The sequence below is a fragment of the Myotis davidii genome, unplaced genomic scaffold (genome assembly GCF_000327345.1).
Source record: "Myotis davidii unplaced genomic scaffold, ASM32734v1 scaffold228, whole genome shotgun sequence".
NCBI lineage: Eukaryota > Metazoa > Chordata > Mammalia > Chiroptera > Vespertilionidae > Myotis > Myotis davidii.
This window is the reverse complement of record NW_006300104.1, coordinates 218,254-245,166: the sequence shown is the minus strand read 5'-3', so window position 1 is coordinate 245,166 and position 26,913 is coordinate 218,254. Positions and strand designations below refer to the sequence as shown.

At 40.2% G+C, this 26,913-nt stretch overlaps 1 protein-coding gene and 1 pseudogene across 1 annotated transcript in view; one reads left to right on the top strand and one right to left on the bottom strand.

Annotated features, from left to right (window-relative positions):
• The window catches only part of PCSK5 (proprotein convertase subtilisin/kexin type 5), a 416,138-nt gene that overhangs the window by 212,102 nt on the left and 177,123 nt on the right, over positions 1–26,913 (top strand). The window contains exon 10 of the mRNA XM_006776508.2: positions 5,061–5,164. Within this exon, the coding sequence (XP_006776571.2) occupies positions 5,061–5,164 (104 nt within the window). The remainder of the gene's footprint in view (positions 1–5,060; positions 5,165–26,913) is intronic.
• LOC107185087 lies at positions 10,758–11,286 on the bottom strand (annotated as a pseudogene).

The following is a 26,913-nucleotide window of genomic DNA, read 5'->3' as shown; positions in this document are numbered from 1 at the left end:
CCTGAGCATTCCTTAAACGCTTTCTGCCTCATCTGTGTTGTTCCAGCTCATCACCAATTCTTTTTCCATAAATAGTGACTTATTTAGCGTCTCTACAATGATATCATTTTTCTGGCTACTTGTTCCCACTTCTATTTTACACAGTCTTAAGAAACATAAAAGGAGACTGGTTTTGTCTTAGATATTTTCTTGAACACTTAGTAAGTTGGATATTTGGATGACCGCTGATTGGTCATGCAATTTCCCCACAGGTCTGGTCCACGCAATTGCCCATCATTGCATTAGGCAGAATCACTCTTGTATTTAAAGCAGATTGTCCTGTTTAGGAAACAGTTTCAGTATCAGGAATTGCTGTCATTCCGTTTGTTGTTGATAAATTCATTTTCTGTACTAAGATGTAATTATGTTGTCCTTTTTCTCAATTGCCCCTTAAATGCTTATGTTTATAAAACCATTGGTGGGGAGGGGGCGGTGAGGGGAAGGTTAGGGTTTTGGGGTTTTTTTTTGCTTTTGTGTGTGTGTGTGGTATTTTGGGGTTTTTTTTTTCTTTTTGGTTAATGCAGGGAGTCAGTCACTCAAGATTCAGTATTGGTCCTTGTTTTTAAGGGCCACCAAGTACAGTTTTATTTCCAGCACTCACACATGTGCAGAATTGTCTGGGGAAACTCTTAGGGAGTGAATTTTTTTTAATTTAAATGTTAGCAGTGATACTTAGAAACCCAAACAAAAAGCGCTAGATAGAATATCTCTTTTAGGATAGACCTACTTCTTCTAAACCCAATGAAGGACCCATGAAATACTGTGAACTGCTCAGAGCAAAAATGTAATGAAAACAGGTAGTGTGAGCGTCCTCAATTACCCTGTTTTTGCAGCTGGAAACTAGAAGGGCTTTGGGATGAGGTTCAGTTGACGTTCCCTGACCAGGCTGTAAACCACATCAAACCGTGAGCTTGTCAGGCAAGGCGACAAGGTCACAACAGTACATTAGGGAATAATGGAATAATGGTATGACATGGTATGAGAATCAAATATTATATTTTTAAAATAAGATGATTTTTCCTCACTTTATATCTGTCTTTTTTGCCTTGATGGGGTGTGCTCATGTTGGGCTGTTGGAACCTTAAAGTGAAATTAAGACAAGAATCTCCTGAATTCTGTGGTAAAAATTAGACAAGTGCAGAGAGAGAGATAGAGAGAGAGAGAGAGAGAGAGAGAGAGAGAGAGAGAGAGAGGAGAGACACATTGTGGGTACAAAAAGGGTGTGGCCATGGGAACATGATATACCACACTTGGCTTCCTGATCCAGTTGTCAAAGACCCATCTGACAAACCACGGTGTGTATGTCAGTTTCACCTGTGTGGGTCCATCTGGAGATGGTGTTAAATAGTGACTGATAGCATACGCTCTGGGGCCAAGTATAGCTCGTTTGAATTATAGCGCTACCACTTACTACCTGTATGTACTTGAGTTACTGTGTGTAGCGCAAAGCCTCAGTTTTGTCATCTATGAAATGGGAATAAAAGTTTACTTATATGATACAATTTTTTTCAAATTATACTATAGTAATGCACAGACCCACATGCAGTACCTGGACCTGACCAAGTGCTTACTAAATGTTGGTTATTATTACAGGGTCCTTAAAGGATGCAAAACTTCCTAACAGGATTAAATTACATATACAAGAATCCCCATAAAATTATGTGTGTTTTATTGCCTTGAAAGGTCACATGTACAGGCAGTTATAAATGTTACCCTTTTTGTGTATATTATCATTCACGAGTAATTTGCAGTAAATCCAAGAAGAAACATGAGAGACAGGTGGCATTACTGCTTATGACTTCTTATGAGACAGTGGTTACCAGGCTCAGGGCTGAGAGAAACTTGTTCTTTTTCTCCATGTTGGTTAGACTTGTAGCCTCTAGATCATTGCTGGCCCCAAAGCTCTTGGTGCTCACTCTTCCTGTTCTTGGAGGTGCAAGGGGTCTTGGTTTTTAGAGGCCCGTGAAGCGTGGGCCCAGGGCTAGGGGGTCCTACACGCATACTGTGAACTGCACACTTCCTGGCACTTCTCTGCTTTCACTCTGTCTGTGGTTTACCAGATGTCTGATAGTTGGACTTCTTTACCTCTACGTGATCCCTGTGAGCATAACTATGCATGGGCTATAAAACACGAATCAGAATTCTCCACCAATAAAAGTTCTCTCAGGATAGCAGATTCCCTGATGGCCTTTGCCTGGGCTGGTTACCCTTCCACAGGTAGAGAAACCACTGAGTCCAAATCCACTGGTTTTCCATATTATCTTCCTCATTTCATTTTGGTGAAATTCAGGAAATTTTGAAATTAAATCATCTCTGAAGTTGTATGGTCTCCGTAGAAATTAAATCATTTCTGAGTAGGATTTTCTAAATGCCTGCTTCGTTCCCTGTGTAGTTCCAATTTCCTGAAGCTAATTTCTTCCCTCTAATTGTAAGCACTTCGAGAAGAACTAGCTTTTGCAACTCAGCATGAGAGCAAGTAACTCATTTCTTCAGGCTGAGTTGAATGCAGAAGGCTTCCCGAGTCTGCCTGAATACAACTGCTTAGGGTACAAAATACAGTTTCCCTGTCCTGTTACTATTATTATATTTTTAGTGCTCAGGTTCCCAAGAGTCAAAACCTTGTACTTCATATTTCTGGGGACGCTTGCCTTGGTGCAGAGGGTAATGTGGGAAACCTATTTCTCTTCTCTTGTTCCCCCAAAGGATAAGATTTAGAATATGGAAGTTTTAACTATGCGTTAAATATTATTTGAAAATCACTAGGTTGATTTAGACATATTTGTCAAATTCTAGTATAATTTTAGGTGTCTTGCCATTTGCTCATGAGAAAATAAAAACATTTTCACGGATTCTGCTTTACCATAAATAAGTGGCTGGAATGTTTATTCAGACTGAGCTTTTGTTGTTGTTGCTTTAGCCCCTCACGCAGTAACTACATGGGGAAAGGGGAGACTGTCATCACTTCTCAGGCAGAGCTAGAACATCTTACGTTGAGACTAACATTCAGAATTGCCCCTTGATTCGTTTCCTAATTTTCCTTGCAGTGGTGCATTGAGTCTACTGAATTATTCTGTGGATTCCGTATTCGTCAGCAGAGGGCCAAAGCGTGCTATTTGGTTTAGAAGCAAAACTCCCCTGCTTCCAGGGATGCATCACACAACCTTCCTCTCTTTCTTCAGAGTTTCCTGCCTTATCGGGCTCTAAATTGGTTCCTAACGAGTATTGCGTTAAAACAAAACACAGTAATTATGTTTGCATTGCTTTCGTATTTTAAAAATTCATGTGGTTCGGTTTTAATTTCCTTAATATTGGGTTCTTTTGTTAATGCAACCTTACAAAATAGCCTAGTCATAACTTGCCTTTCGTATTTAGTCAGAGGTCATAAAAAATAGGTATCAGACCTCTGTAGGACTTTCATCTTCCAGTATTTTTCATTTTCAAGCCACCAAGTAGGAGCTGTGGTTCGTAATTTAGCAAAACAGTGGACTGCCTACCACTTCTTCAGTACTTATGCACTAGAAAAATAGGTTAAGTACTTGGCATTACTTTGATTCAGCCGGTACGATAAAGTAAAGTAGACATTAGCATCCACATTCTAAGTGGGGAAACTTTGGGAAGTCAGTTTCACATCGGAAGGAAATGAAGGAGCCGGAATCTGAACGTTGGGCTCCCTCTCGTTAGGAGACCACCCACAAAAACATGTACATGGTGGTTGTGGTGGGGAAACTGTAGTATAAAGTGAAGCATTGAAAATTAGGTACAGTTGAATTATTGGGGTTAATCACTTTGTTAAATTATATAATTGTCTCACCACTGTGCTGTGTACCTGAAACTAATATAAATATTGAATGTCAACCGTAATTGAAAAAATTAAATAAATAAAAAGAAAATTAGCTGCAAGTAAGATACCAGACTCTCCTGCTCCCTAGGACATGCCAGTGTTCACCCGTGTGCATGTGACAGGGCACAGAGTCTGCCATGAGCCCCGTCACACCTCAAGGAAGGCAGTGAGTCATTGTCTCCCTTGCCCAAATGTGCTGACCCATCCTTTGCAAATATCCTTCTAAAATGACAGTGGTGGACAAGAAAGAAAATAACTGCACAAGTTGCAAGAAAATGGTTGTATTTCCTACTTAAGAGATTGTCATATCTCACTTTCAAGACTAAATTGAACAAGTGTCCCGATTAGAATTCCATGCATGCACTGAGTCAGAGGCCGTCCAGTATTTCCGTATTCTTCACAAAAGAACAAAAGTCTGTGACTATGTATTTGGGTTTGTTTTCTGTGTGTTTAGATTAGCACTGCAGTTCTCCAAAGAAAGTATCTTTTGTTCGATAGTCGTTGTCCTTTTCAGTGCTGAGAGCCATGAGAAATAGGTACCCAATAATTTCATGTTATAACTACTTATTGCAAATTCAGAATCCCCCATCACTGTCTGTGACTTGGAGCCCAGCGTTGGGCCCTTGTACCACATTCTCTTTTTTTAAGAAGCTGAAAATGGGTATTTATTGGTTTGCGTTGACCATTTTTCCATATCCCACATATGTGTGCAGAGTGTTAAACGTTGCTAAGTTCTTTGTTAGATTACAAAGCAATTGCCCGGCTCTACATCTGAACGAGGGATGTTCCCGAGGCCTTCAGTTTTGACATGAGCTTAGTGTAATTTTCCAATGATGTTGCAAGCTTTTACAAAAAGGACAGCGGGGCCAGAATTGGGAGCCGTTTTGTTGAGGAAACTGGAAATCCTCCCCCTTTTCAAAATGAAATTACACTGGCTAATCCCACAGTATTCATTATAAATTTAAGGTTACATGATCTGCCTCCCTCAGACGAATGTCCCTTCTCCATGTTGAGAACAAGAGCAGCATTTGGCATTTGCTTAGCCCAAACCCAAATCGCTGACCCTTTGTTTTTAGTACTTTGCCATTTTGCTTTTGCTTTTTAAATTTGCTTGTGACTCTGCTTCCCCCATCTTTTTCTTTTTTTTTGGTACAATGATTCTTACCTTGTCTTTCCCCAGTCCGTTTCTGACCTGGAGAGACGTGCAGCATGTTATTGTCAGGACTTCCCGTGCAGGACATTTGAACGCTAATGACTGGAAAACCAATGCTGCTGGTTTTAAGGGTGAGAACTTCTTTCATATTCTGTCACAGGCAAAATATTTTTCTTCCCCCCCACCCCATTTTAAAAGGAGAGCAGGAACTAGAATGCCTCAAAAGAAACTTTCAATTGTGTGCTAACACATGGAGAGCTAGATCTTTTGATAAATCAAAGGCAGATTCTTTTTAAAAAAAAATTAAATAATACACATAAGGCAGATGTCCTTGGCTTCCCACATCATATGTTAATTTCTTAAAAGATAACCAACTCCCAAGTATAGTCACCTATGGGGCTCCTGATTGGCTTATTTTCTGACACTGATTATCTGAGTGCTATTTGTAATAATGTATTTAAAATTCCTCACCTTCTGTAGTTATTTACCTTCTCTTCAATAATAATTGGTATATTTTGTTGACTGCAGTACTATTAGTTGCTGGGTCATGCTTTCTATACATTTTGTTTTTGTTTTGTTTTTTGCAACTTCTGCAAACAGAAAAACAGGCATACTTCTAAAGCATTACTTTATATGAACTAAAACTTCTTATGAATGTGCGGTCTGTATGAAATTGTGCGTAATATATTTAAGAGCTAAGTATTTTCCCTATGACTGATAGAGATTACAGTTTCCTCAAACTGTCTTAGTAACAGTAGCCATTGTGTTTGTTGTCATTCATAACATATGATAATAAAACGGAAATAACTGGGTAAAGCAGATGTCCTAAAGTTTACTCAATTTACTCACGTTTCAGATGACCTCAATTTTAATTCATTAACTTAAGTTCAACAAAGATTACTCTTTGTCATATCTTCGACTTAAATTTACTTTCAAATAATCTTATTATCATGATATATTCCTATGGATGAAAAACATTTCATAGCATAGGAAATATGTACTTGAAAATTGAGCTTTTGGTCTTCAGATCATTGGTTGCATGCTAAATAATCCTGGACAAATCATTTAATTTTTCTGGGCCCTAACTTCTGCGACTTAACCATTTTAGAAGCTGAATAACATTATACATATGTTATCTTACATATGATTTTAATATGGCCTTAGTGAACTATACCCAATGTATGCAAATATTCATGCTGGAAATGTAATTTAAAAATTATGTGCAAATAGCTTGTTATTGTCTCATGCTTAGCCAACACCTATAAATATACCAGGCAGGCAGTCCCTATAAAATAGTTGTTTGATTAACATCTTCACTGAAGACTTCCCTCTGTTTTTAGAAAAAGAATATCCCTTTGTTTCTGAGTATTATCAAATACCTTTCCATGCTTATAAACTATACAACACAGCAGTGTTCAATGAACTTTTAATCTAAAAAGTTATACTTGTTGGGGTCACATTCTCTGAAGCCCAAATCAGGACACTCAATCCCCAAATAGCAATTGTAATACTTTAAATTTCTATTGTTCTTGAAATCCAGTTATTTTGCCACTTGTTTGTTTCATTTGATTAGCTTCCACATGCTCCCGACTCCTACTATATAAATCCATAAACTTAAGCTTGGCTGGTTCAACACTGCAATGAACTTCTCAGCAGAAAGTTCACAGACTAAGTACATTGACCTCCACGAAGCTGAGGAATCAACTTTAGCCCAAATAAAAGTCTTAGTTTTACTTATTCCTTTTTGGCAACTTAGAAAGAGCAAATGGTTCTAATAAAAAACGCAACTCTTTTGAAAACCTCTGTTGGTTTTGGAAAGGGGGAAACGGAGGATTTAGACTAAATCTCCAGATCCAAACCCGATTCTGAAGGGGGCTGTCCACTACTGCTGGCAGGGAGGAGAGAGCATTTTACTATTGCACGTGGCAATATTTAGTATAATATTTCACTCTCCTCTTAGCTTGCTGCCAAGAGTAACAATTAAAGTTCGCTTTTTCATAGATGAATTACCCTGAACGGTCTGGACTCCCAGTGGAATTGTTTTGTAATTTTGTTGATGGCAAGCCCCATATTTCATCTAAACATGATCATAATAAGAAGAATTTTTCCAAAAAAAAAAAGAGGAGTGATTTTCTTTCCTACTCTAAGCATTCCCATTCCCTCCCTAGTGTCCCACAAATAAAAGTGATTAAGACAGAGGCTAGCAGGGGAAGCCATGTGCTTGGGGGAAGGAGAGAATGCAGGTCACTAGGACTGGAGAAAGATGGGCTGACTTCTTATGAAATAAGAACTGAACGAAATAGCTAAAATAGCTAATTCTTGGAAGAGGTCCGTGCAACAAGAGCTCAGCGAGAGCTCGTATTCTAAATTAGGTCAGCCGGCTCTTGCCGACCTTCCTTAGCAGGAACACATGGCCAAACATTCCTCCTTAGACAAGAAAAGGGAAGTTGCCTCCAAACAGAAGCGTGTAGCCCCGGGTGCTCTCCGTCTTCCCAAGCACTCAGTCCCGACGCCCAGTGGGATGTGCATGAAATGGACTGCAAGACACCTGTGCTGCCCGGGGCTTGCTTTTGTGCCATATTGGACAATTTCACTTTGTTTTTTTTTTAAATGAGAATAATTTCACAAATTGCTTGGTAGGTGTTCTTCTACAGAAGGTACAGTCAGTATCAACATCAGAATTCCCTTCTCATCAAAGGAGCTCAGAGTAGAAACCAATTTGGTTTGGGGTCTCGCCATCGATAAACTTGAGAATCTTATCACTGGTAACTGTAGAGAAGGGAACACCCTAAAGTGTAACCTCTTACCAAACACTGCCAAGTCCATTCCACACAAAGTTCTCACATTTCTTCAGATATACCCACATGTGGGCCTTGCGAGGCAGAGAACAGATGATCTAGGTTGTTGAGACCTCTCCCCGAGGCAGACTCGATCCATCGTTACTCATGTGGGTTGGGACTTGGAAAATGGACAAGATTCCCCCCAGAAGCAGCCGCTGGCTTCCTGATGACTGGCACGGGCAGGTTCTCATTCAGGAGGTTGGCCTCGCAAAAGTGAAAATTGTGGCTCTCGACCAATTCGTGTATGTGTTTCTCGGAGAGGCTTTGCCCTGGAGTTGCAGAATGATGAACCGGGTGCACGAAACCTCATCCTCCTTCCTCTGTGCTTTCGCTGTCGGTGCCCTCTATAAACAATCCCGCAGTGAGTGTCACAGCAGAGGGAGCGAGGTGGCAGCCACGCATCGACATTATTACGCTAGTGGTACCTTAATTTTTAACCATTTTAATGGAACAATTATTCTATCCTGCTGCTTCTTTAGTAATAATAATAATTATTATTATTATAATCAACTACCTGTTAGAGTATAGATGAGATGAGTGTGTTGTTTATTTTTGAGGATTTGGTTTTCAAAATAAACATAGAACAGTGAATACATACCTATAGAAACTGACTAAACACTAATTTGATTGTTCTAGCTAAGTTTCAGACACCTTTTGACATTAAATGCCCTCTGGATGTAGTTTTTTAAAAAAAATAAATGGAATAAGTAAATAAGTATCATGCACCTATTAAAGAATATACTTGAGATTATGCATGAGAATAGGAAAGTATTTGTGTGAGACCAGATGAACGGGTGTGATAGGCACCACTGCAGAACTACACTCCAAATTCCAGTGTTTTGCTACTGACCAGCATTTGCAATGCCAGGAGATGACTTGGCATTTAATTGTTTGGTGTGGCTTTTCCCCCAGTATTACTATTTTTTTTTTTGCCTTTGATCGCTTCCCTTTCCTCTGATGAAAAGTCTTTTCTGTTTTTTTCTTTCCTCTCCCTACTCCCTTGTGCTCCTTAAAATGTACAAGTCAGCTGTAGAAGCGAGGGCTTTTGTGACCTGGGTGGTTTTCTTCATAGAGTTTAACTTATGCGGTCCCTTAGTTCATTTATTCATAACTATCTCCTGAGCACCTTCAGCATGCTAGCCCAACCCCGGCTGAATGAAGTAGAAGGAAGTGTCGGAGGCCCCGTGACGTGGCTCCATCTGATCTGGCCTCGATGTTGCCTGATCTGATCCGGCCGCGGGAGAATTCACATACAGAAACCGACTGGCACTGCTCCTTCGTTTCCCCTCCAGTCAAGCCCCAGTGATCTGCCAGGTCATGTTAATTGTCGACTGTAGTTTTCCCATCATATAAAATGTATCCTAACCTCAGCAGCACAAAGCGTCTAATGTAGACACCATTGTGACGTGTGATGGGCGTTTGGACCAGCTCTGTGTGTGTACATTGGCTTGTAGAGCCATGATGAGGACTTTAATTCTGCATTCTTCAAGAATACATAGCTAGTATTATTTCAGGAAGAATGTAGCTATTTGTGGTAATCTACCCCTTCTTTCTACTGCTTTAATCAGAGGGACCCTCCCTCCCCCAATCACCTAGGCTCTGAGCTGACTCTCACCCCCCCAAAACCCCATCCTTATCTCCGGTTTGTGGGTACAGTTATAATTATAATTGAATGCGTGCAACATCCGTGCTTTAGTTTTTTTCAAAGTGTCTGTATTTGGATTATATGACTGTATACAGCTAAATGCTCTTAAATCTAGGAGCAGGAATAGACGTCAGATAATAAATTAGGACCTTCTGTCATCTTTACTAGGCGAAAGAATGAAAAAAATGTCATTGAAAATCAACAATGACAACTAAGTGAGCGAGGTTACCACGCCTTCCATTTCACTGCCCTCCCAGACTATGTAAGTCTCTTTTTTTCTACCAGCATGTTGCTGAAACCTCCCCATCCCCACTGACTCTTCCTTTGACCACAACTAAACCACTAGATTTTTTTTTTTAATTTTCTAACTGATTTCCCACCATGGGAAAACAATTGACAGTCTAACATGACTTTTTAGCCTCCAAGGCCTTAACTTTTAATAACCTTTATTACCTTTCGTTACCATCATTTTATTTGCACTGGTAGGGCTGGTAATTGTAAGATGTTCTGATACATTTTTAATACCTACCTGTCTTGCTTTGTAACTAGTTTGTAAAATAAGTTTGTAGCACATTAAAAATAGTTAGAAGTGCTGTAACCATTAAGCATGCCGTGTGTTGAAACTAAAGATTTTGAAATGTGGTTTGGGTGTATAAAGCGATATTTGATGTGTTACTGCTTGGAAGGGTAAAGCTAAGCTATATTTTATTCTTTCACTCTATAAATACTATGTCATCTTCGCTGCCTCGAATGTTGATATGATGTTGGTAGCTATGATTAAAGCCACATAAAGGGCCTTAATGGGTAATCTGCACATCATGTTTTTGGAGAAAGGTCAAGGTGAAATGCTACCCATCTGCTCAGTGTCAGAGCTGATAGAGAATCAGATGCCTCACTCCAGCCCTAGTCTCATTTGCAGAAATGAGCCCTTAGTTCTTCTCTTATGTAATGCAAAGAAAAGGGGGGAGAGGGTAAATGCTTTTGATTCTACCTAATAAAATTTGCTCACTGGAAATGCAACCTGTGTTTCCTTCAAGATTTCGTTTTATACCATGCTCTATGCACTCATACTCATTTACTATGTATTAACTTAAAACCATTCATTTTTGTACTTATTGACCATTGTATATATGAGCTTTTCTTCTCCTTCTCCTTCTCCTTCTCCTTCTCCTTCTCCTTCTCCTCTTCCTCCTCCTCCTCCTTTTTTTTTTACTTTTATTAGATTTATTTTATGCTGAATTTACTCCCCGGCCATAAGTTTTTGTTTCTTCAGTTTCTTCTGGGATATCTTTTTCTTCTGTGCAACCTCCTCTTCTGGGTTAGGAATAGTCTGCTCTTTTTCAGTTAGAATCATGTCCATGTGGCAGGGAGGGCTCATGTGTGGGTTAATCCGCCCATGGGCTGTGTAGGTTCTACGCCGCATCTTGGGAGCTTTGTTCACCTGAATGTGCTCAATGGCCAGAGAGTCTACATCTAACCCTAAGTTCAGCATTGCTCTCGGCATTTTTCGGCATGTGCAGCAAGCGTTCAGTGCTCTTTTTGGGCCACCGACCCTGTGTCCAGCCCCACTGTTTTGCCTGGGCACACCTACCGACTCCACCATTGTAACGACGGAATGGCACTCACTGCTTCTGTCAAGTGACGTCCTTCCGATACTTGGTGGCTTTTTGAATATGCATACCCTTAATGGCCTGGGCAGTTTCACGAGTGTTCTTAAAGTGAACACGAAGATTTGAGCCTCTTAATTTGCATGATTTCTTGGGGTTTTCTGGGTCCAGTTAATAGGAACCATTTTCAGAGGTCCCCTCGGGCCTTTTGGGGGAAGAATGAGCTTCTTGCTCAGTTACAAAAAAGATGCGAGCCTCACATTATTTAGAGATTCCCCCTTTGTCCCTTTTCCTGGCGGGCAGTTCACGTAAGCATCTACGTAGGAGAGTGATACAGACGCCCTGGCAGCAAACAGCGTGACTTTGCTTCATCTTGTCTCGTATCCAAAATGCCCACTTGCCCCATCTGTGTTCAGCTCCTGCCTTCAGATATGTGAGGTTTAGACATGTTTTCTACAAATGAGAATCGTTGTTTTCTCTATGCTGGTCTTTGAACGATAGTGGTAGGTTTGTTACACTTTGGGATGTTTGGTTTTGTTGTCTTTTTTCATCCCCAAGTACATAATTTTATATGTCAGTTTGCATGTGGTTTCACACACAGACTAGAATGAAAATGACTTTGCACTATTTGACTGCTACCTCTATACCAGATATAATTGGTTAATGAAGAGAGTAACATTTGGAGTAGTTTTGCGGTTTTGCCACAGTCTTAAGAACCATTAGATTCTAGTAGAGAGTCCATTATTGATATTTTCTTTGGCCTTTGATGGGAGCTAATGGAAGTTTTTGTACTTGGTTTTTTAAAATGTGGGTAACATAATGAGAAGGCTGAGTTGAATGAGAATTGCTTTGAAAATGGGAAACACCAAACATGAGTCTTAGAAGTATATTTGAAGACGCCACAACTGTCTGCTCCCCGAAATGAGGATAAAGATGCAGAACTCTGTTGTTAGAAGGCTGTTTGGGGTTGAAGATAATTAAATTACCTTGGGTGGGCCAGAGAAAATGTATTAAGGATTTTGTAATAAAATTATCACTAATCTGTGTTAATACTAGTTTATCTCATAATCACATATCAGTGACTACAACCGCATGTCAAGCACAATTATACATATATTCTGTTTTGAAAATTAGTTTTAATGTTTAAATGTCACCTTGAATTCGACCTACTAAAATCTTAAAAGTTGTAATCAGTGTCTTCAACATAGGAATTAATGATAGAAATCTGAACTAATTGTAGTTATCAACATCCTATCAACTCTCTAGTCACTAACACACAGTATAAAAGCTGAGTGTAAAATGTGATATTTTACAATATGCAATAGCCTGTACACTTACAGAAAATTGATGTCTCTTTTCGTGTGACCACTCAGTTTTACAAATTCTAGTGAGGCTGGACTTCCCAGGTATTTAAAAAATTCTTTCAGCAAGTGAATTTGGCTCTTCTTAATGGTAGCGAAACTTGATATTTTAGGCAAAGATAAAACTCATCAAGCTCTAAACCCAGTGATACAGAGGGTGACCAATGAGGGCCAGTGCTGTTTCAGGTCAAAAATGTGTAGTGACTATGAGTAATGAAATGGATTCCTTGGAATCACTAATAACTGGATTCTGAGTCCAGTTCCAAAATAAGATACCCACAAAGAATTTAAAGCAGGAAAGTCTTATCAAAATACACACACACATACACACTCATTCTCTTATAGAGACTTTTAGCAATCATTTTCTTATTTGAGGTTTTGTATGTATTTATTTATTTATTTTATCTTTATTGTTGGAAGTATTACACATGTCCCCTTTTTTCTCCCCATTGACCCCCTCTACCCTGCTCTCATTCCCTCCCCAGGCCTTCACCCCACTGTTGTCTGTCCATGGGTTACACATATATGAATATACATTCTTTGGTTAATCTCTTCCCGCCACCCCCTACCTCCACCCTTCCCTCTAAAATTCATCAATCTGTTGCATGCTTCATTGTCTCTGGGAACGAAATAAACTGATGATCAAAATAGATCCAGAGGTTTTGCATGTATTTAAAACAAAAAACTCAGCATAGTATTTCAGACCAAGGACTCCCAAGTCATACACTTGGAATTGAATCTTAGCTTTATGAACAAATTTATCTGGTTAATCTATATACATTCTTAATCACCTTTATTGGAGTAAATTTACATATAACAAAAAACACCATTTTAAGCATACAAATGTATGCATCCATGTAACCATCACCACAATCAAAGTATAGAACATTTCTGTCACCCAGAAAGTTCTTTTGTGCTCCTTTCTCATCCCTTAGCCCCCCCAACCCCCAACCTATGCAACCAGATGTACTTTCTGTCACTATAGATTAGGTTGTCTTTTGTAGACTTTTATATAAGTAGAGTGATTTGAAACTGGCTTCTTTGACTCCATATAATATTTTTAAGGTTTATCCATGGCATTAGGTCTATAAGTGGTTCATTCCTTTTTATTGTTAAACTAGTAGCCCAGTGCACAAAATTCGTGCACATTAAAAGGGAATTAATTAAAGGAAATATATTAATATTGCTATTTGTACTTTCTTTATAATAGAAATCTCAGAGATGAAAAAAATAAGTAAAGTGTATATGAAAATCTCCCTCCTGTCAGAGTCTGGGGCACGCCATGGACCCAGAGTCAAGTCCCCGCCCACCCGCATGCACCTCGAAATTGTGTGAGACCCATACCTGGCTGGCCCCACTCCCATCAAGCCCTGCAGGGCAGGGGGTGCAGCCTCAGGTCCCTTAGCCTGGCGCCGGGCGGGGGGCACGGCCTCAGGTCCCCTGGCCCCAGTGCCAGGGTGGAGGGCATGAAAGCGTGACGACCATTTGCATATTTGCTCTTTATTATATAGAATGGTATTTCACAATTGGACTATACCCCAACTTGTGTACTTGCTTTTTCATGGGCAGATTTGTTTCCAGTTAGGGGTTGTTGTAAAACTCGTATGAACAATTTTTGTGGACAAATTATAACTTTATAAATATCAGACAGTGAGCAAAGGGCCCTCTAATTTAACAGAGACCCTGAGGCGCAAGGAAGCAATCCGAATGGCTAGCCAGATGTAGAGCATTGCAGGCCCGAGTACAGCATAGACACGGGCTGGGTCAAGGAAAAGCTAAGAGGCCATCCTTGCTGGCATGGCGTGGACAAAGGGAAGAATGAGGAAAATGGTATCCTATACAGAATTTAACCTAGTATGCGCTAAGGTAAAATTATCATCTACATTGTCATGCATCATTCTCACACAACATTTAGTATTGGATTAATAAACAGTTAGTATCCTGTTAAGATTTTCGTATGATAAAAATTGAGTATATGTATGTATGAGTCATGGCCATTAACATGCTGTGTGTAGCTTAGAAATGAAACTAGCTCCCTGTTACTTTCAAATATCAGACATACTACTGTATATTCTCACATTTCTTGGAACACTTCTATTCTCATCTTTGCGGTCTCCTATGTAATCTGGGTTACAGTTTACATTTGTCAATGATTCTAGCTGATGATCCTGGTTAAAGGGTTAACTTCCTTCATTGTGTTCTCTGTTGTTGTTGTTGTTTTCTGTAATAATGCTTAGATTTCAATAAACAATCAATGGGCTCCAAAGTATTGGAGAAAACATAACCAGCTGTTTATTAATGAGTTACATTAATATCACATACATAACCTAGGTCCGAAACATACAAACATCTAAGAGAGTGGAAGATGTTTGAGAACTTTGAGTTACTGTTGGGAACCGAAGCTTGTCTGAAATAGTTTCAAGAGCACTTACTCCGTTTAAACAGATTTTGTAGATTTGCATTTCTTGGAGGGTTGGGGATTAAAACTGGATGAGACAGCTATGGCAAAAGCAACGGTCAGGGTGAGGGAAAAGAGGGTTCATGTGCAAAAAGAGCAGGTATAGTGTGATGAGGAAAGGAATTGACAAGCCCGCTTGGCGTGGTCCCTGGTTGAGAACATCTGAGTGGCAACCTATGCACCAGGAGCTCACAGTTTGATTCATTTTCAGGGTACATGCCTGGGGTAGGGGGTATGCAGGAAGGAGGCAGCCAATCAATGATTCTTTCTCATCATTCAGTTTTTATCTCTCCCTCTCCCTTCCTCTCTGAAATCAATAAAAAAAATATTTAAAATATAAATAAAAAGTAAGTAATTGAAAAGAACCAACAGCAAACCTACTTGAATCCTAGAATTAGGCAATCTCTTTTGATTTAAAAAACATTTTGGAGCCACTGCAGTGATTTTGAGAAAGTGAGCTGGGTTGTAGTAATGACTTTCAAACGAGTTGATTCTCCTTGCTTATCTGGTGTCAGTTTTATTTCTTAAACTGATGGTGTGAATCCAGTGGTTCTATGATATGTCCTACCACATGACATGTCTATAAGAAACTGATTTCCTAAAATGGATGAAAATTCTCTTGCACTGATCATTTTATATTATCTTGGTTTGTAGTTGTGTATTTCTGACTTAAGGACTGTGACATTCAATGAAAATTTTTATCATCTCTTGGCCTCCTTCTAAATGAGAGTTACAGGGTTGGATATATAATCATCTTTGCTAAATTCTTTTTTTCTCCAAAGAAGAAAAAGAAATGCTTTTTGAAATTGCTTTTGAATAAACCCAGGCAAAGGGTGTGGTGTCAATATTGCTTCTTGAAAAACGTCAGGTCAGAAATGGTTCTTTGAAGAGGCTCCCCAAATTTCCTTTGACTGAAGTCGTTTTGCCAGTTGTTATTGTTCACCATGACCTTCAGGAAGCTACTTCACTTCCCATATTTGAATTCTTTTTCATGTACAGTTGCAGTCTTTGTATTAGCCAAGCGACCGTGCAAAGATTTAAAGAAAGCAAGCAACATAATTCTGGTGAACCTCTTGAGTTGCTGTAAGACTGTTGCCAGTAGTGTGACAAATGCGTTTCCAGTTTATGAATGACTTTCTCTCTTGTTGAAGGTTTGCATAGCTATTCTTTCTTGGCCTTGAAGCTCACTTATTGTCATCTATAGTCCTAGAAGACAGCACTGCTTTTTTGAACCTGCTAGAAGCTACAATGTGTGTGCTTTCTTAATATAGTGTTTGAGGTAGTTTTGTCTGGAAATCGTTGGCTTCTTTTCATCTTTTACCCTCAGAAGTATCTTCAGAGTCAAGGCAAAAGATAGATGTCCAGCTTTGTTCTAGAATTCAATATTGTGCATCTTAAAAGCCTAAAGCCCCCACTGAATTTCAGCCACATATGATGAAAAAATCCAAGGAGAAAGCTAAAAATTGCAGGATATGGGTAGGATTGTGTAATATGACTGTCATTGGGCACTGATATCCAGCCTGTGATGCACTCACCAAGCCATGTGCCCAGAATGGGATGAAGTCTGTGTAAAAGAGGTACCTTGCCCAGCTGGTAGAGCCTCAGTGGTTGAGTGTCGACCTATGAACCAGGAGGTCACGGTTTGAGTCCTGGTCAGGGCACATGCCCAGTTGTGGACTCAGTTGATGATTCTCTCTCATCATTGATGTTTATAACTCTCTTTCCTTCTCCTTACCTCTCTGAAATGAATTTTTTTAAAAAAAAAGAAAGAAGAGAAAGAGGTACCTTTCTCTGATTCACATAGGTCCCACCTGAGTAGCCTTGTTACATGGAATTCTGTTATTATTTCTCCCTTAATTATCAAAAGCATAGGCTTATTTTAAAAAGTATCTATTGAAAGATAGCTTTGTTCTTTTTAACCTTTGCCTATTGCTTCAACCTAGACATATACAGAAACTTCATTAGCCAAGTAACTCAGTGTTACCAGATTCAAATAGAGTTTTCCAATATCTGGGATGATTTCATCACTATCTTTATCGCCAGCTCTCTAGATAAAGTTTGAAGTAAAACCTTAGAATGTTAAGTGAGTGTCTCGAGTGCTGAGCTCACATCGATTATTCATTTCATATTCTTTTTACATTCCCCCTTTTTTGTGACCAAAAATGATGGAAGCTGCATGAATTCAAATGTGTAATTATTTCATCAGGGGTCAGTAGATCTGTATTTGGGGTAATGAGAGCTGGTGAATATTGTCGATTGCAGGATGCATTGGCACAGACAGGAGGCAGTGGTGAAAAGGCTTTATTTGAAGCTTCCCTGATCATCATCATGCTGTCTAGTGAAGGAGCTCCCAACAGGCCCTTTTCCTCCGAGGAATAGAGCTTTCAGTGTGAAAGGGAAAGATGTGATTGAGGCACACAGGAGAAACCGTTATTGGAATTAGTGCACACATATCAGTTTGGACTCCGGCATGGGTATTCCCAGCACAGACCGCAGCACCAGCTCTCGTCCCCATCCCCCATCAGGGAGGGGGCTCTCCCTGGCTGTGCCCACACGGAGACCGTGGGAAATGGGCCCTGCTCTAGCTTTGAAAGCTGGTTCAGGAGCAGTGAGGTAGTTCAGGAGACAAAAGGGCCTCATGATTACATATTTTTAAAGTACAAGTTTACTAAAGATGGCCTTAGGCCACCCTTTTTTTTCTCTCCAGGGAGAACTTTATATTGGTGCCAGTGTTTATAATACAAACCAGACCCAAAGATTCCAAAAGAAATACTGGAAATTAATCCTGCCCGAGCTCTCCGCATGGCTTGCTAAGGCCACTGCATCTAGCAAGGTACAGTTACATGCCGGGCGATTTGCTTTGCAGACTCCATCTGGATCCATCTTCTGTGAAATAAATAGATCCAGACTTTTAGTTTTCTCAGAATCTCAATTCATACTCTTTACACATGGTCTCATCTTGCTAGCCTTAGGCATTTTAAAGCAATTAAACTTCTATCACACATCCCAATAATGGCTTCAACAGGCTTCATTTTATGGTGTTAGACCAGAAGACAAGGTACACCCACAAGTTTCCAGAGTCATCTTTGAAAGAGTCAAAAAGAAGACCATTTTAATCGCTGCTGGATGTTAACAAATGGGAAGTTGCTCTTTGCCACTCAATGCCATTCTTCCATCTGTGCATGCCTGGTTAGCTCTAGTAAATAAATTTTAAAAATGTTTTTAAAGCCTAACCATGAATAGAAAATAAGTATCTTTTCCACATTAGTATGATCTCTACACTTAGTTAAAATCCCTGCTAGAAATGACTGAAGAAGGTCACTTCTCAGCAAGAATTGGGAAAGGGCTATGGGCCAGATGTTAACTTTCCTTCCAAATCCTACATATTTCTTTTTCTGCGCATGGTATTTTAATGAGTTTTGAAGAAGGAAGCAGATTTTAGGCAGCTGATTTGCAAAAGGCAAAGAGGGTAAACATGGTCCACTGTCCATTTGTGATTTGTAGCTAGACACCTGAAATGGTTTATCCTTTTTGCCATCTTGTTATTCTGAGGCTGATTCCTGATTTGAGAAATTCGTTGAAATAAATACTGTGTGTCTTATAGACACAGTAACCAATGGATACATATATAGTATAAAACAAAGAGATTCTGAATACTTGAATACGTGGGATCGAGTCCCTGTGACTTTGGGTGGGTTCTTTTAATGGTCTGAGACCTAAGTTTTTTCAGCTGAAAAATTCGAATAATACTATCTTGCCAATAGGACAGTTGTAAAGATTTCATTAGCTAATACATAACAAAATGCATGTGTAAGATATTATTTTCACACACACCTCCCAAATTTCTTCTAGGCATCTTATTTTGAGATGCATGCTTGATACATTAAATGTACTTCAACTGTAAAAGATTAGATAAAATAGATTTAAATAGATTAAATGGAAACTTCAGTGCAGTTACTATTGTCAACATTTTAACTAAACATGATTTTGTATCTCGGCTCAGTCACACCCTTATTCTATACTAACAGTGCATAGAAGCTGTTAATTCCTTAAGTAAAGTACATCCAAAAAGTAGATCTCTAGACGAACTTGTGCTTGAAGAGTGCAGGATAATGTATCCATAGGCTAATTGAGAGAACTGTATCTTCTGAAAATATCTTTATAAGAGAAGCAAAAATGTGTGTGGCATATGGAAAGATGTTGGCATGAGGGAAGGTTGTGAATCATGTCTACAGAGACTATGCCCCTATGTTGGAGATGGTAGCCTAATTAACCAGGCTTTATCGGCTGGCCTTCTGGGAGAGCTGCTAGATAGTCCTAATACCTTCAGGAAATGGTTCTCAAAGTGGGGTCCCTGGTACAGCAATATCAGCATCACCTGGGAACTTGTTAGAAATGCAAATTCTGGACTTTACCTCAAAACTACAAATGAATGCATCAGTGGGAAGAGCAGTGTGTGCTTGCACAAGTCCTCTGGCGATTCTTACGCACATTCAAGTTTGGGAACCACTGACCCAACTCATCCACTGTATGTAATGAATTAGCTTCCTTCCTGTGCGTTTGAATGAATGGTGCTAATGAAGTGCCATCCTTAGAAGAAATGAAAAGTAGTTTTTCAAATCAGTGGGCTTTTTTGAGGTGTTTTTGTTTGTTTTTGTTTTTGTAGTGTAGGTAATGAACCCCATTTGTGAAAGGTGTTCTCAAAACAATCCCATTTCCTGTCAGTCACTTAGTCATTTGCTCCCAGCAATGGTCATACTCCTTTCTGTCAATTGGACCGTAACCCCCTGTTTTCAAAGTTTGTATCTCCCAGCCTGGGCGTGGGAGACCCAAACTTTTCCATCATCCTACTGCCTTAATTCTGTTCTTCTTTACACAACTAAACATTTCCAAGTCATCTAAATTAGCTGCGTCCATTTCCTTGCTGTTCAGTTCCTCTGAATTCTCTGCGATTTTTTTCCACTTCTACCTTTGAAGTGAAATTACTCTTTGAGACTTCAACCAGAAGGCAGCTGCTTGTTTTTCTCTGGGATTTCTTGCTTTTGATCTGCCCAGTCCAGATCCGTCTTTCCTTGCCTCTCGTGATGCAAACATATAGCCCTGTTTTCCTTTGACACTTTACAGATTCTTTCTCTCCCTTCCTTTGACATCAGCCATTCCCTGGGATCTGTTGCTGAGGGGGCGGGACCAAGACCAGGATCACCGCTGCCTGCTCTCTCTGGCAGGTGTGCTCTCCCGCCCTTACACATCCTCTCAGTGTCACTGCTTTTCTTTCACATCGCTGCCTTCCTTTCCACTATAAGCACTCCCTCCTTCTTAATGATTTTCAGCTCTACATTCAAGACCGATGTCATCTATTACCAATCTTGAATCTCTGCAAAAGGCTCTCCCTGTGTCATTTAAGACTCAGAATCTCTGAAACAATCCACGAAACATCTTTTACAAAACATTGCCCTAAAACTTTCTGGAATCTCAGTTAAATGATGTCCTTTCCTTGATCATTGGCTACTCATTGCCTCCAATGAAATCCATCCATATGATTCCAAGCCCACACGGCTTCCTTGAGGAAGACACCAGTCCCAATGTCCTGTTGCATTACTGACCTCCATTTATACCTCCATGAGTCCAAATTTTAACTTAAGAACCATCTCAAGTCTTATTTCTTCTAAGAGCATATGCAATCCTCATTAATGGCCGACTTTTCTGAGATTTTTACAGAAATCTTCTTCTTATTGTCCCTTAAGCCTAAAAGCTATTTGACTTTTAGGTAAATAAAAAGGAATGTTCTGATAAGCCTTATGGAGTACTTGATACTTCTAAGGATAAGTGTTAGCTTTCTTCCCAGTGAAAAGGTGACATTTCCAATCGCAGGAAATAATTTCTTCTTTGCTGTCCCTCGTCTTTGTGCTTTGTGATCATCACATCACCAGTGGGTGTTGCTGCCATGTCAGGTGAGCCACAGGTGTGTGGAAGAGTGGAAAATAACCGTATCTTTGTAACCACTGTTAGCCACTGAGTGTGAAAAGGGACTCACTTGAAATAAATTCATCTAGATTTTCTGTTTCTTTTATAAGAATTTAAGGAACAAAGAAAAGGGAAAATTAAATGAAGAATTATCTAAAATAATGAATAATTCACAAATAAGAGTTTTGGTTGCCTACTCATCAAGACCCCAGTCTGGCATCTATTTGCTTAGGTTGTACACTGAGATCTAGGCTGGGGAGTTGACATATGGCCAATCCAATCTTCAATTAACTTTTACCCAAAGGCCCTTATAATACATTTTTTTATCTTTTTCTCATCTCTGTCCAGATAAGTTTAGTTTCCTAAGAATAAGCACAGTTGTGATCTGCATATACCCTGGGATCCCTGGCTAGGTCTCCCCAAGTTGGAAAAATAGTTTCCCTACCTCCATTTAAGAATTATTAGTCAATTACCTTAAGCAAAATCCCTGCTTATTATAACCATATTGAAGCAAATAAAAGAGGAATGTCCAGAGAAAAGAAGAAAAAAAAGTTGACATTTTTTTTTACAATGGAAAGAAGGAAGGCATATCCCCTTATCTCTGTAAATAAAAAAAATAGTAAATATGCACTTTTATATATGTACATATCATATAATAGTGTATATGTACATCCCTATGTAAGGAAGTACATTGTACAAGGAAAAGGTCTCAGCTGTGTTTTCCTAAAATCTCCTTAATGCGTCTCTGTAATGACGAGCCTGTCTGAGTACCTACAGCTGCTGAAGGAACCCATCCCGCACGGAGCTTTGAAGTGCAGACACGCAGACAGCCAAGCATCAGTGTCTGGAAACCTTCCACATGCAAGTCCTCAGCGGCACTGGTGGCGGCTGGCACATTTGGATCTGGCTGGCGTGGTTACTGGAGCAGGGATGTTAGGAAGAGCAAGGGAAAAATAAAAACAAGCCCTGCGGAGGAAGGCAGGTGCGGCTGCTCCGCTCTCCTGCCCTGAGGGAGTCTGCATTTTGCTCTGTGCTGCGGGGGAGAGCATGGCAACTGTCATGCTAACGCTCCAAGAAGCCCATTATGTGCCTTTCACATTGAAATCTGAAAGGATCCCTCATGAAGAGATGGATGCAGGAGAAAGGCAGGGAGGGGAGGAAAGGGACAGGTCATTCTGGAAGCATCCTGGCTTTCATCTCTCCGACATGTTTAGGTGAGGAAATGCTGACGCGGGAGGCTGAAGAGCACTACTTGCCACTCTTCATCGTTATGAATCTTCCATTCTATGTGGTGGTCATTCGCTGTTCCACTTTACTGTGAAAAGGCAGGACTCGTGTGTTGACATTACGCATGTGGGACGGGGCACCTAAGGAAAGTGTCTCAGGCCCTCTCAGGTTTCGCACACACACACCCTCCCGTTCTGCACATTTGGCGGTTTGATGAATAGGTGCGGGAGGCACAGTGTCCCTGGTGGGAGCTGTTATTTCAGAGCAGGTGGCTCAGCGCCTTGAGGATCAAAGCCCCTGAGGCTGCGAGGACTGCACAGGTGCAGGGGCCCTTTGATCTCGGGCTGGAGTTTCTACCCACCCGCAGATCAAGCAGCTCCCTCAGACAGGAATTTGTGTAACTACCTTTCCGTCTGGTGGTGGCATGTAGGTAGATGAGAGCAACCACCCCAGAACAAGCGAGAGAACAAGCGATCGGGTTGGCTTTTGTTCTCCCTAGCTCTGCTCTCACCCCTCCTCCCCTGCGCGTTTACCACCAATGCCCATCCGTGCTGACCACTCGCCCACACTCCACCCACCCAGGGCAGCTGCCTTTCCTTGCTGCCCCGGGAACCACGGGCAGACCTGCTGATTAACCAGAGGGCTCCGTCCTGGCCCGGGAATATCCTGAAGCCCCCGCGCACCCCGAGGCACAAATTAATCACTTTCACCCTGAGGTCATCTTACCTGACCGAACGTTGGCTGACCTATATTCAGTACTTTGTGTACGCCAGGCTCTGTTAGGTTTCTTCATCTCCGTTGTCTTTTTTGACTGATTTCTTACTCGTTTGAAGTCTTTTTTTTTTTTTTAATATACTGACCGGGATTACACAGTTAGTGCTTTTCATTATTATTTAGTGAAATCATACAATTATTCTCGTCTCATCCCCCTGCCTAACTCAGAACACAAAATCATTTTCTCTTTCTTTTGGATCCTCACTGTGTTGAATACACAGAATAGGTGCTCCACACCCCCGCACCCCTAACCCTCAAGTGGCGTGATAATGTGGGTGAAGTGTATTGAAATGGACACTTTCTAATAAGTAATTAAACTCAGTTGATCGACATGTTCCATATCTTGGTGGTTATGTGCATCTTAACACACATGAATCTAAGTTCAGGTTGCATACCAGTTACTAGTTTATTGATAGTAAAAGGTGCGAGTTCTGTGCCCCTCCCGACAGCATGGCATTACCGCCTCCGTTCCCCGTAGGGTGGCCACTGTCCTGCTTTGCCCATGAATGAGGGGTTTCCTGGGACACAGAACTTTTGTTACTAAACCCAGGACCACTGTAGACAAACCCGGGCATTTAGGGATGCTAGTTGTGAGAAATTATTTCCTTAGCGGAAGAAATTGGCTGAACTTTTATAGGAAATGGATAGCTGTCATTTAGTTGCACTTTTCCAGTTACAGGCACGATTTGATATTTCCCTTAGGCCCCTTGTACAGAGTGCGTGTGGTTGCTCGCCTGCCCTGTTTTACACTGGATGCTGCGTAACATTGTTCATGCACCTGACAGCTGGTAGCAGAAAGGCTTGCTTCGGGAAGCTCAAAAACTTTTTAAAAATCCTTTTTTTAACCAATTCCTTTTTTGTATATAGAGTGCTTTACTAATAGTCATTTTAGAGTCATCATGAAATGGCCATTCAGTGTAATATTGAAAAAGAAAAAAGGATTTAAAGTAGCTGGCTCCAGTAAGGACAGTCCTCTGAAAGAGATGGAAATATACCAAATTGCCTTGGTTACAGTTTCCTGTGCTCCGGACTTCTAATTTTTTTTTCTGCTGAGCTCTCTAGATTTCCTTTAGAATCAAGTTTTTAGTCCTCCTAGCTAGAACTGTTATTTAAATTAACTGTGTGTTCTTTCAAACTATGCAGTAATTTGCTTGTGTGCTTAATGATTAGCTTCTCTCAGCGCTTCTGGTCTCATCACAAAGTGAAAATATACCTGCTGGAGAATATTATCTATTTCCTGCCTTTTCTTGTCTGTCTGACGTGGTCCAAGCAGAGACACCTTTAGATACCTTTGAATAAAAACTAGCTATACTTCTGGCGTAAGACAATTCCACTTTTTTTTTTTTTAGCTTATCTGCATAGACAGTCGTGCAACCTAATAGAACAAATATAATGTTATGCAAGTTTTTTCAGATTCTCTTTATTAAGCTTGTCCAACATCATTCTACCAAGGAATAAATTTACTTTCTGAAATATGCTTCAATAATGTTTCAAGATTGATATTACTCAATGTACATGCCCGCTCCCTCAATATCTTTCTGAATATTGATTTTGAATCTTAACTGATGTTACAACTACAACTTGCATATTTACTGCCAACACACATAGGAGTGAAAAATTCTGCTTGAACTGGTGAGATGCTGCTCACACCAATGTATGGTACTCTGACGTCATAGAATTCTGTATTTTACTCAGTGCTTGTGCGGAAAGGGTTCCACTTGATTAGCATCAAGTGATTTTCAGGCTCAGGTTTTGCTCTGAGCGTGGCATGAGAAATGTGCATGAATAGAGCTCCTTTAGCTGTGGAACAGCCATATCACAGTTGTTTGCATGGTATATTTCTATAACCATAAAATTTTTAAATGTGACTGTTGGCTCTATAGTTGAATAAATTTGGAGGTGTGTTAATGATGACTTTATAGGAGTCAACAGTAAAAAGAATAGCCCTCCATTTCCCCTTACAACTCTCTTGTAAACATTTCATGCCACTTGGTGAATGAAACCAAATGCCTCCTATCAGTTGCATGCATTCACTTCACCCATCTTCACAGCAGCTAACCTGGAAGCCAGGTGCTCTGTGGCCACTGGAGGGCAATCATACTCCTCCTGGCCCATCCTGGTCACAGTGTGATGGGCGAGACAGACCAAATGGTCACCCAGAGAAAGACCAGTGTTTCTGAATTTGTAGGTCATTTTAGAATGAAAACTTTCTATTAACAAATATTACGTCAATTGTTAAGTATATTTCAAAAAATGGTTAGTGCCTCCAAACTATTTAATGGCTATTTCCCTTTTTAACATCATGTTTTTGAAGCTTATCTGCCCAGCACATTCATTGTACAGTTATTTTCTCATTAGTACTTACCAAAAATCAAACAAGTGTCCCTCAGAATGCACTGAGTTGATATATTGCTAGCAACCCCCATCCCCACCCCACCCTCCAAAAGGAAAGATTTTATTTCATTTTTTTCTTAGGTGGTGTATCATGATGGTGGACACATATATAATTTCCAGTATTTTAAAATACTTAAAATCTGCCCTAACAAGTTTGGCTCAGTGGATAGAGTGTCGGCCTGAGGACTGAAGGGTCCCAGGTTCGATTCCGGTCAAGGGCATGTACCTTGGTTGCGGGCACATCCCCAGTAGGGAGTGTGCAAGAGGCAGCCAAATTGATGTTTCTCTCTCATCGATGTTTCTAACTCTCTATTCCTCTCCCTCTCCCTTCCTCTCTTCCTCTCTGTAAAAAAATCAATAATATATTTAAAAAATAAAATACTTAAAATCTCCATTGGTGACTCGGTGGCCTTCACTGATGTCATCTAACTCTCTCATTTATGACTATACTAGTCATACTTTGTTTTTCTGTTGACTTGCCAGCCTGTAGTTAAATGGAGCTAGTGAGCCCTTTTCTGAACATCTATGTCAGTGTTGTGTGGAGGATAGGAATTGAATTGGAGAAGGAGAGAAATGTATGGCCTTCATAAAGACTCAGGGTGCTTTTATGCTTAACTCCGGTGGTAAACAGGCATGGAGTGTTGGTTGTATCTGATGACTGTGTTAGTGGATGTCCTAATGGCTGTAGGATGACAGTCTTTGGGAGTGGCAGGGAGAAGAGCAGAGCGGCTCAGCTGGAGCCCAGGCAGGCCAGTTCTGCAGGCCCTTCAAAGCCCGGGGCCTCCCCACACCTCCACCTACCCTCTTCCCCACGTGTTCATATACCAGTCACAGCTGTCATCTTTTTCCCCCTCAACTGAGGTAAAATGACAAGTTTTGCTGGTTGGAAACCACTTAACACTAACATGGGGGTGCTTGGGTACTCAGATGAGTCAGAGAGCATGGCATAGAGCCTCTTTGGCAACAATTTCAGTTCCCCCAGGGAAAGAAAATACCTTAGATTGTTCATGATGAAATGATATAGGCTATGGTTCAGTCATAAGTGAGAACATGGGATTTACATGAACTTTAACAAAAGATCTCCACCATTGGGTTTCCTTAAGCCCAGACTGGACTTTTCTCCTGGACCATGTGGGCCACTCTGTCTCTTATTTAACTAAGGAGGCAAAATTGCTTCGTAAAAACTAACAAAATTGTTCATGGCAGTTACCGATTTGTGATGAAGTTATTGGTTTTATTTTCTTTTCTGGAAGTCTTTACAAGTTTGTTACAATGAACATGAATTGCTTTTTAGTCAAGAAAAAAATCATTTATAATAAAACTTGCAAAAGTTCATGTACAAAAATCCTATATATATCTTTGCCATAGCAAGATAATTTTATTCAGTATGTTCTGACTGACTGGACCTGATATTATAATAATGAGCTCTTCTATTTGTATAGTTCCTTACACAGATTTTCTCATGTGGGACATATACTTAACTTAATAATGGTAATGGGATAGATAATAATATTTCAAAATGAGGAAATGGTGGGGTAGATATTTTATCTTGTTGGCCAAGAATTATGTAATTAAAAAATAGCAGAAATAGAGCAATAATTCTTTTTTTT